This window comes from Nycticebus coucang, chromosome 6, assembly GCF_027406575.1.
Source record: "Nycticebus coucang isolate mNycCou1 chromosome 6, mNycCou1.pri, whole genome shotgun sequence".
In the NCBI taxonomy this organism is placed as follows: Eukaryota; Metazoa; Chordata; class Mammalia; order Primates; family Lorisidae; genus Nycticebus; species Nycticebus coucang.
The window spans coordinates 35,847,985-35,859,361 of record NC_069785.1 but is presented as its reverse complement, the minus strand read 5'-3'; the positions used below and the strand labels follow the sequence as shown (position 1 = coordinate 35,859,361).

Below are 11,377 nucleotides of genomic sequence, written 5' to 3'. Positions count from 1 at the left end.
ACTTGCTTGAACCTAGGATTTTGAGCTTGCTGTTAACTAAGCTGATGGCATGTCACCTTAGCCTGGGAGAGAAAGCAAGACTCTTTCTCAAAAAAAAAAAAAAAAAAGGGCGGCTCCTGTGGCTCAAAGGAGTAGGGTGCCAGCCCCATATACCAGAGGTGGTGGGTTCAAACCCAGCCCCAGCCAAAAAAGAAAAAAAATACCTGCACTTAAATGTCTATTGCAGTACAACTCACAATTGTGAAGATATGGAATCAACCCAAGTGCCTATCAATTTATGAGTGAATTAATAAAATATGCTGTATATATACCGTGGAGTACCACTCAGCAATAAAAACAGATGAGTCAATGCCTTTTGCAGCACTTTGGATGGAACAGGAGACCATTATCCCATGTGAAGTATTTCAAGAATAGAAAAACAAACACCACATGTACTCTCTAATACATTGGAACTAACCAGTGGTCACACAAGTACACAGAGCGAAGTAAAAGTCATTGGAAATCAAGCAGGGCGCGGTGGGGGTGGGGCATAAACCACCTAACAGGTACAATAGACACTATTTCAAGCATAGATACATTTACATGTTGGACTCAAGACATGTGTCAAAAACATTTGTACCCATCTTAATATTTTGAAATAAAAAATAAAAATAGAATAAAATAAAAATAAAATTTAAAAATAGTGCAAAATCTGTGGCACAAAATAAGACAAATTAAAAGAGGTATGCTTGTACTAAAAAAAGAAAAAAAGAAAGAAAGAAAAAACAGGGGGAGCACCTGGATCCGACCTCTCCCCTTTCCTTGGTCAGTAGGTCCTTCCTCCACCTGTGTGGGTTGAAATCCTATCTGTCAGTGCCAGTAGCAAATGACACCTCTCCCCTTAAGCTCCTTCTTATTCTAGATGTCAACTTTTTTCCTTTCAGACTCTGTATTCTCTTTTTAATTTAATTTTTTATTAAATCACAACTATACATTTATGGGGTACAATGTGATGATTTGATATATAATGTGGAATGCTTAAATCAGACTGATTAACATAACCATCACCTCACTTAATTATTTTTTGTAGTAAGACATTTAAAATTTCCTCCTTGTTTTGAAATGTACCCTTGCAGTGTGCATATTAGGCGAGATCCCACTAAAATGCCCTTCGCTCCACTCCCAGTCACCTCCCTCTCCCCTCCCCTCTCCCCTTTCCTCTCCTTTCTCTCCCTCCCTCTTACTAGACTACATTTGTATTTTATCATTCATATGAATGTCTGAGTGTTTATATATTGGTTTCATAATAGTATTGAGTACATTGGATACATTTTCCCCCATTCTTGAGATATGTTACTAAGAAGAATGTGTTTGGTGGCACTTCCATCCCTTTTCTTAGGACTTTCCTTTTTCCTTGCTAATAGATTATATGCTTTTTCAAAGTAGGAGTTACAAAATAAAATACAAGATCCTGCTGTGCCTGCTTTTCCTAGCACAGTAATGCAGGTAGGAGGGACAATAAGTTTTTAATGAACATTTTCTGATTGGTCACTAGTGATCTTAGTAGGAGAAACCTTGGGGGAGAAGATAGGTTTTCTATTACACAGGAAGTCACTAGAAGACTAGGTTCTAGGACCACGTCAACTTTTCAGTTTTCTAGACCAGAAATGCTCAGACCATGCCTGCAGATGCAGGTAGATCTTTCAGCATCTAATGTCACATTTTATTCCTTATTTACAGACCATAGTAGTGACTATGGAGGACTCTACACATAGAGGGTTATACTGCCATTGGTTTTGCTTAAAGTTGACAGTAAACAGGTCGGTTCCAGGTTTAACTGATCTGGAAGGAGGGAAATCTCCTATCTACATTTTCAGCAGGAAAATGCTAGCAAAGAAAAGGATTCCTTCATCTATCAGACCCTCCTGGACTTTCTCTGTCTACTGTTCCACCCCAACCCTCACTCCCACCTCATCTCACCACCCCTGTATTCTAATTCTTCTAGAACTAACTGTCTTAGCTCCTTTTGCTCTTTGTGACTTAGCTCAGTGGAGCTGAGAAGTCCAGAATCTGAAAGTTCTCAGGTTAGATCCAGACTTACCAACCTACCAGTAAACCTTGGGCCACCCCCCAACCCCAACAAAAAAGAAATATAAATCCAGACTTCCAAGCAGGGGATTGGACTCCTGCAGACCAATCATCCCTCTGATTGATGTTTAAGGGCAGATGGTCCCAGACTGGGACAGCTTGGGCAACTGAGCTGTGGAGATAGGAGTTTGGAAGGGAAGCCTTCCACATCCCAAGTAAATCAAGGGAGCAGGGCCTGCTCATACCCGGGCCCTGTCCCAGAGCTTGGAGCTCTTGAGCTTGGGGACCATAGAGTCCTTCAGGATTCAAACTCATTGAATGCCAGGAGAGGGTGTCGTCATTCATTTAGGCTGGAATGTCCCAGTGACATAGACTGGGTAGCTCATAAACAACAGAAATTTATTTCTTACAGTTCTGGAGGCTGGTAAGTCTAAGATCAAGGTGCCAGTAGACTTGATATCTGGTGCAAGAGCACGCTTTCTGATTCCTGGATCGCCATCATCTTTCTTTGTCCTCACATGGTGGAAGGGGTCTCTCAGCTCCCTTTTATAACTCCTCCATCCTTAAGACCTAATCACCCCATACAGGCCCCACCTCCAAATACCATTGGACTGGGGATTTTATTTCAACATATGAATTGTGGAAAGACACAAGTATTCAGTCTATTCAGGGAGCAAGCTGACACCTACATGCAGGTGGTGACAACCATGGTGTAAATGCAAGGATATCAAGGGGCTGATGGAACCTAACAGGTGAGCATACAGGATGTGTGGGAGAAAGACCCACCATGAATATTTTAAGTGGGCCCTGCAAGAGGGCAACCTGTAGGGAATAATGTCAACCCTGGAAGGACTTGGACTTCTCCAAGTTCAATTATTTTATGCTAGAAATTATAACATATGTGGGGCAGGTCGTGTGCAAGAAATAAGGCTTTTACATGCCTCCTACTCCCAAGAGCCAAAACAGTCTGCTCTTGGTAGACATATCTTTCCAGCGATTACCTCAACTTCCTGGTAAACCCTGGATTCAATGTCCTCACCCCTCTTCAATTGACAACTATGTTAATCTTCCCTTCAAGTCCCCCCTATAAAACTTAGCTCTCCCACTTTTTAGTCATACCACCGTATAAATGGCCTGTTAGGCTATAATGAAGTGTTTATCTAAGGCATTTTGAAAATTGTAATGGGAATCATTAAATTAGGGAAATTATGTGGGCTGCAAAGTGAAATTTGAGGCAGTGAATAGAATGATTTGGGGTCTCTATACTATCTTTAAACAAATTATACAGGAAAGAGCAAATGAGTGATGGAAAAGTAACTGATTACAATTACTGATTCAATAGGTCCACAATTTGCATGCTAATGTTGCAACTGAAGATGACTGCAAGGGTCTTTACTATACCTGAATATGAAAGGCAGGTTTTCTGGGGGAGTCTAGGGGTGACCTGTGAGCCCTGTGTCTGCTGCTCACTAGAGAGGTAATCTCAAGAGGTTCATCACCCTACCAGATGGAGACCACATACACCTATCTAACACAATGTCCACACTATAGTAGGTGATCAATAAGTGTGGGTTTCAGTAGTCAGAGCCCCCCTTAAGTCAGCCTTTATACCCCAGAGAAGATTCAGAGTTACCTCTAACCTTGACTTTGAGGACTAGAATCTGCCACAAAATTGAGAGGCTTTGTGAGCATGATTCATTGGTTATTTTCCACTGTTGGAGCTTAGTCAGTGTTTGCTGAACTAGCCTTTAACATTAAATGCCTTAACTCACTAATAAGAGACACTCTTTCTTCTTAAGAAGAGGAATTACAGGAGCATCACTCACTGAGACTTTTGACAATGAAATACTTCAGGCTTCCAGAGAGATCTTCCAGGAAACAAAAAAGTCTGGGAAAGGACTAAGAGTACCAAGAGGGCTTGGAGAACGTCAGGAAGAGGTCTGTTTCTTAGTCATCCATGGCCCTGAACAGGCTAGTTCATACAATCAAGGAATGTCAGCATGAATAATTTTAGAATTCACTTGGAAACTAACTTTGAGACAGAGAAGTTATGTGACTTGTATAAAATCAAATAAAGAAAGAGCTGGGATTAGGGTCCAAGGCTTGACTCTTGGTGCTTTTTTTTCAAGACAACCCCAAGGCTTGTCAAAAGATATGATGAATACAATTTTTTTTTCTTGCAGTTTCTGGCTGGGGCTGGGTTTGAATCTGCCACCTCTGGCATATAGGGCCAGCACCCTACTCCTTTGAGCCACAGGCGCTGCCCAATACAATTTTTTTTAAAAGGTACTTTGTGTTTGAACTAAGCAAAAATGAAAGGGATAGGCCACTACCTAGGGCACTGAGTGTAATGTTGATAGATAGGAGTCTTATTTCACATCAGCCTTCTCTATCAAGAGATTGATCTTCAGCATGATAAAAAGGATAGTCCAAGCAGTTAATAGGTAATTAAGTTTTAAGATAGGTGGGAAGATAGAGAAGTCTAATTTATTAATTGAATTCAACCCACCTGGTCCAGAGAAATGCAATTTGAGAATACTAATGGAACTCACATGCTCCCTGGGGAGAGTGCTGTATTATTAACTACTTAAAAGAAAGCGTTATTGAGTTGCCGAAGGTCAACAATTATTTCAAAACTAAAGGAGAATTCATAGCCAAGACTCTCTGCATCCAAAGTTCAGCAGGTTTCCCTTTCCCAGGTGTTTCTGATCATCACTGGGCTGGTTACTTCCTTCACAGAATCTGGTTTTTGAAAGATTGCAGCAGAATAAAATGAAGCATCAAAATCATCACAGTAAAATATAACAGAGCCAGTGTTTTTAGGATTGTTTTCCAAAACAGAGGAGACATAAAGTAAGAATAATTCATGCTCAAAAGGCTAGGAACCTTGGTAGACTCCCAGCTCATATCTTTGTGTGAAACAGGTGCCCACCCAGATGGTGAGCTCTCAGTAAGTAAGCAGCAGCAAAGGCTTAGCACTCAGAATAAAAGGAGAGAGGGGCCACCATAGCTGCCAGTCGGACAGCAGCTGTAGTGCTGTATCCCACTCGGTTCTGTGGGTGTCCGGGGTGGAGAAATGAGATGATGCATGATCTGGAAACCATGTCATGAAAGCAAAGGACTCCAGAATGTTCATTTTGGAGAACAGAAGGCTGTTCAATTTTAGAGACCAATGTGTGAAAGAGGCAGTCATTTTTCTGTGTCACATGATAAGCCAGAACTAAGATTAAGTCATAGTAGATGAAGGCAAATGTTTATCTACCATGTGGAAGAGAAAGCTAGTGCTAGTCAAATGCCCACCACATGTGCCTTATGCGAGGTGCTTTATATTTTCTCAAAACCTCTCAGAGACAGGTGGACACTTTGGGAGTGGTGAGCTCCGCATCACTGGAAGTGAGATCTCCAATGCGGCAACTGCTCACGTAAAGCAGTAGTGATCCCATTCCCAAGGCTTGGGAAGGCCATCCAGGCCCTTCTGGAGCCAGCTTCCCATTTGGAGGCCACTGTGCTTCAGCAAGGTGAACTCCCAACAGTTTCAAGTTTCCAAATGCCTGCTGTATCGCTGGCTGCAAGTCAGGGCTCCCCAGTCCATATTTTCCCAAGCAGCTGTTTTCTAGGGAGTCTGGAACTTTGAGTTGAGCCCAGCCTAAGCCCATCCCTGTCTAGGGATGTCTGTGGAAGGCCAGAAGGCCGGAACAACCTAAGGCTAGTGGTTCCATGAGATTATGAGGGACTGTGTGATATAGGAGAATGGGTCAGGGGAGACTATGAGTACAGTTTCTTCACATGCACCTGTAGTCTTAGTGTCACCCCAATGTTGAGAGCCCTTCAGCCAAAGCAATACACCAGCTGGCCTACAGTGTATCAGCCAGGCCTGTCCTGGCAGGCACCAGCATTCAACTGGAAGTCTCTCAATGAAGAGACTTTATTTAACACCATTATAGCGAGGTTAGCCTCACCAGCCCAGGCAACAGGCACACTCCTGCCTGCAGCCCACACATTAAATAATTACTATCGCCCCCATAAACCTGACTCCTTCAACTCATTCAGAGCTGGGATTCTGCTCCTCAGCACTGCCCCTCCTGGACCTAGCTTTGCTATATCACTTAACATCATCTGGTGTTTGTGAACTTAATTATATGTTGTATTTATTGTCTGCCTCTATTCACTGAAATGTGAGCAGAGATTTTTCTCCGTTTTGCTCATTGCTATAATCCTGGCATCTAGAACACTGTCTAGCCCAAGGAAACTGCTCAGTAAATGTTTGTTGACTAAATGAAGATTAACTGGACTTATTAGAATGTCAAGGAATTGTCGAATCTATTTTTCCTGCTTGGAATTGCAGCTCACGCCTCAGGGTAAAGCCAGCTGAAACGCAAAGAGCTTCCATTTGACCACAGGAGGGCGGCATTGACCAGTCTTTCATTCTGAGATTGTTCATTCTCTGCCTTGTTCTGAGATTGTTCGCCGTTTTCTCCCTGAGACCTCAGAAAGAAAACGGGGGACAGAGCCACGTCTACAGCCAACCAAACAGTGTGTCTCTTCCACTCTGACGCTGTTGTGCAAGTGAAGCGCAATTACAACCTGTCTCAGGGATGGTCTCTAAACCGAGAAAAGGTCACTAGAAAGCAAGAGTGTGCGGAACGTGTGGGAGGAAGGAATGGGCACAGAGGCGCCTCCAGCGCTCAGCCCGGGGAGCCACGGAGATGCCACCAGCTGGCCTAATGGCCTGGACTTTATGCCACATCCCTCTGTCTCTCTTCCCTCTTCACTGTTAACACCCCAGTGTGCGGGCCATCACATTACAGGATGTAGGTTCAGAGTCCCAACTGTTACCTTCTAGATGTTTTGGAAAAGACAAACTATCCAAGGAATCATTTTCCCTTTTACCGCGTCCTGCTTTGTAAAGGCACTGTGCTAAGGGCCCTGTAGGGTGATACAGAAATAACGGATCATAAGCTCTAAGGCCTGGGCACACAGCAATGACATTACGAGGCCGAGGTGGACAGGACGGTACGGGAAACCCGGAGAAGCTAGAAAGGCAAGAGGGGCTGTCTCCAGGCGGGTGGGGTCAGAGGAGGCCCAGGAGGAGTGATGATATTTGAGGTGGGATTTGACCAAGAGGTGGGTACAGATGTGTTTGGCTGTATCTGGAGCACTTTCTGATTGATTTTACATACTGCCTTTTATTTACACTTCAATTTCAGGGTAATTTTCTCCTCATTTAAGAATGAGTAACCCCCACCTGTGTACACTACAAAGGTCAGCTCCCCAAGTCACTCCTGTAAGACAGAATAGTATAAAATAAAAAGAACTGTAGGGAGACAATGTGTTATTCAAATAACTCAAAGAAGCCCCAGTGGTGCTTGAATTGAATGCCCTTATGCATACCCTAGAGGGACTGGAAAATCTAATAAAAGAACAGGGGATTTTTTCTTTAAATTTTTAAAAAATATGGAAAGAGAATGGAATTCCCGTAGGGAGTTTTTATTATCTCACCTTAAGAGCAGCTTTTCTCAACAGCAACAGGGTGGAACCTGTGAGTGCCTAGTGAGGCCCCAGGACTCTTCCCAGGCAAAATTCACAGACCAACACAGTAGACTCTGGTCAAACATATTCTTTATGTGAAAGAGAGACTCTGGAAGGAGAGCAAGGCAAGAATGAAGTGTAAAGACCAGATATCCAGAAATCAAAGTGCAACTCCAAGTCTAAGGTTTCTAATTCCTTCCTGCCCCCTCCAACATGGGGCCACAGTGCTGGAGTGTGGAGCACACCCCAACTTGTGTGGTAGAGCTTCTTCCACCTCGAGAGTGAGGAAGGGAAATAAGATGTCCCTCAGCCTCTTCAAGGTGCCCCTGCTCAGTACCCTGGGCAGGGCGTCCACAAGAAGGTCTTGATTTATGTCCTGCAGGTGGAACAACACATAATCCAGCAGCACAATGAAGACCATGGCCATGAAGACGAGCCACAGGAAGTGCCTGCAAAGAGACATTCATCATTGGCACCTGGGGAAAGACAGGCCAAGGTCAGGCCGTGGGAGGCTGACTTCACCCTCATAAATGGCTAGTGAATTGCTTTCTTCAGGGAAAACCAATGGGGAAAGTGGGAGATGGGGCCACAGAGGGTGTGAATGGGGAACAGGCGAATCCTGGGAAGAGTAATGAGGTGGTCATAGATTGACTACAGCCCTCTTTTATGTCCTCCAACAGAATAGATGCCCATACAGAAAAGTTGGAGCTACAAAGGGAGAAAAAATGTAAAAAGTAAAGGCACAAAGAATCCAGGTGATTTTTCCCCCAGAAATGTTGCAGCCTAAGAAAATGAATGTGCTTCTTTTCCCAACAAAGAATATAGCAGAGGTTACCAGGTTCAGAACCTGAAAAATAGAAAATGACCACACGGAGAATCGTAAGAATGGAAAGTAACAGTGAAATGAAATCTACAGCCTTCATCCTGAACTCCTCAGAAACGGCCACAGAGTCTTCCAGCTATTTATAACTGTAACTCTGGTGTTATGGCTCTGTGTTGAGAAAGGAAGGAAAGGTTCAGAGAAATCAGGGTGCCTGATATTTTCTGTTCAATGGATGCGTTTATCCTGATCCCTTCTTGCCCTTATCAAATTACCTGTCGAGTGAAATGGGGTCAGACTAGGTAAAACCGAGATCCTTCCACTTACCTGTGCCAAAAGAGTCTCTTTGGTTTCTTGATGATGGGTTTCTCCTGTGGGAATCAATGAAAACTGCAGTGATGGGAGAGCAGACACTCCGGAGCCAGGCTGCGTGGGTTTGAATCCTGGCTCTGTCACCTCCTAGCCACCACATGTGGAGCAAGGCACTGAACCTTATTATCTCCTAAGTCTGGGGTTATCAAGAAAGGAGAGAGAGTGGGAGGAAAAGGCTAGAGGAAAATGTCAACTTGGGGCAGGGACGACTTACCATGCTGCTTTGGAGATCTCCAGCAGAATTGACCCAGGTTTCACTACTTGAGTAAAGTTACTCTGGGCTTCAGACCTGGGTGGAAAAAAATCAGAGCCAAGGATTATATAAAATCGTCTGCGGGGTGGATGAAAGGTGCTTTGCTAAGTCATGCAACATCTATGATTCACATCCTAGATTCCTGGTAACATTCACAACACTCAATATGCGGCATCAATAACTGCTTAAAATTTACAAAGAGAACCTGGAAAATGTGATTCATTCTTAAAGTTTGTCTCTTTGTCTCCAAGGTCAATTGAGGTCTTACATCCCCAGCTGGGCTGCTCACAGACTGCCCTGAGCATGTGGAGCTTGGAGGTTCAGAGATTTTGGACAGAGTTTAAACACAAAATTAGGGAGTCTTCATGTCTAGCTCTCTACTTTCTTTCCAGTATCTTTTGCTGCCTCGAACTCTCTCCTCTATTTTTTAGCCCAGAAGGACTGCCAGTTTTCTCTCAGTGTTAGCTGCCTCTTAGACACCACATTTGGCCTGCCCTCAGGGCAGGAAATGACCTCCTGCCATTTTCTAAGTGTCCCCTCCACTCTCCATTGCCTTCTTCCCTTGTTCATTTGTTTTCTTTTGCTTTCCAAAGTTTCATTATTTTCTACCAGAGAGTCTGGCCCAGTAAAAGCTTACGGAGCATTTTCCTTTTGTATTCAGCAAATAAAGGAGGAAAGGGAGAAGCAGCACAGACTCCTGGTTCTTGCCACAGTGGAGCAGCCGTGTCAAACTAGCTCACCTCCAAAAGGGACTTTAAAAACGGAACAAAATACGTAACTGCCATGTGAATGCACTGGAGACTGCAGTGAGAATGCCAAGGGATACCAGCGCTGAGTGAAGTATGGACACAGAGATGAGCTCCTCATTCACCCAGGTTTCCCCCCAAGCACCCTTGCCAAATTGTGGTGGAGGAGCATAGAGCCCAAGCAGCAAGTGGCAACATCACTTGGCTGAGGTGACAGATGTCAAAATGTAAGACCATGGAAGAGTGAGTTCAATGCCTGGAATCTCCTCTCAGGGTAACAACTGGCTCCTAAGCTGTACATGGATAGTTCAAGATTCCAAGAAAGCCCAGAAATTAGAAAATGCCAAAAAAAAAAAAAAAATTTGAGCAAAGATTGGAGTAGTCATGTAGTTCTGGGGCAAAAGTTGGTGTTCAATGCCTATTAAACATGAAGGGTCCTGGGAGGCACATGTGGCTCAAGGAGTAGGAAGCTGGCCCCATATACTGGAGGTGATGGGTTCAAACCTGGCCCCAGCCAAAAACTGCAAAAAAAAAAAAAATGTGAAGGGGTCCTGGTATATTTGCAAGGAAAAAAATTATATTTTTAACTGATAGTATAAAGCATTGAATAAAAGTTAATACCCGCCATGATGAAAACACTTAGCAAACTCAAAATAAAATGAAAGTATCTTAATCTGTTCAAGATCTGTAAGAAAGCCAAACACAAAACATACTTAATGTTGAAATATTAAACTCTTTCTCCCCAAATTCAAAAAAGCCAGGGATATCACTCTTATCCCACAGGTCTATCTTGACTAAAAGTCATAGCTAATGCAATAAAGCAAGAAAAGAAAAAAGAAAAAGATTGAAAAGGAAAACTACAAGTTTCCTTATTTGCAGATGACAATCTAAAAGAAACTAGTTTAATTCTAAATTACTAGAATTTAGCAAGGTTGATCATAGAAGTTCAATATATAGAAACAAATAACATTTCTATACAGTAGCATGAATCAATTAGAAAATCAAATTAACAAACACACCATTCACAGTAGCATCAAAAATATCAAATATGGCCAGGTGTGGTGGCTCACACTTGTAATCCAAGCACTCCGGGAAGCCCAAGCAGGAGGATCACTTGAAATCAGGAATTCAAGACCAGCCTGAGCAAGAGAGAGACCCCGTCTCTACCACAAATAAAAAAATTAACTGGGCATGGTGGTAGGCATCTGTAGTTCCAACGACTTGGCAGGCTGAGGCAGGTGGAATGCTTGAACCCAGGAGCCTGAGGTTGCTGTGAGCTAGACTGATGCCACAGTACTCTAACCTGGGCAGCAGAGTGAGACTCTTTCTCAAAAAGAAAAACAATCGAATACCTAGGAATAAATCTGATGAAAGATGTATAAGAACACTATACAGAAAGCTACAAAACATTATTATGAGAAATTCAAGATCTAAACAAATAGATAAAAATTCCATGACTTGGAAAATGATCATACAGATATTAAGTATCCTCCATATTTATCTATAGATTCCACGTAATTTCAATCAAAATCTCAGCACCTTTTGTTTTGTAGAAATGGAAAAACTGATTTTGAAATTTATATGGACATT

At 42.9% G+C, this 11,377-nt stretch overlaps 1 protein-coding gene across 1 annotated transcript; it reads right to left on the bottom strand.

Moving 5' to 3' along the window:
* Positions 1–7,756: 7,756 nt before the first annotated feature.
* LOC128588662 (transmembrane and coiled-coil domain-containing protein 5B-like) lies at positions 7,757–9,008 on the bottom strand. The gene is made up of 3 exons (XM_053595538.1): positions 9,003–9,008; positions 8,744–8,787; positions 7,757–8,045 (listed from the first exon to the last, which is right to left on the bottom strand). Exons 1-3 carry the CDS (start codon positions 9,003–9,005, stop codon positions 7,757–7,759), a joined length of 336 nt encoding a protein of 111 aa, XP_053451513.1. The 5' UTR covers positions 9,006–9,008.
* Positions 9,009–11,377: the final 2,369 nt, after the last annotated feature.

Bases quoted from the DNA above. Each gene is read 5' to 3' on its own strand.
- LOC128588662 (XM_053595538.1), bottom strand. The intron at 8,046-8,743 runs GTAAGTGGAAGG...GTCTCTTTGCAG, and splicing joins AAGAGACTCTTTTGGCACAG to GCACTTCCTGTGGCTCGTCT.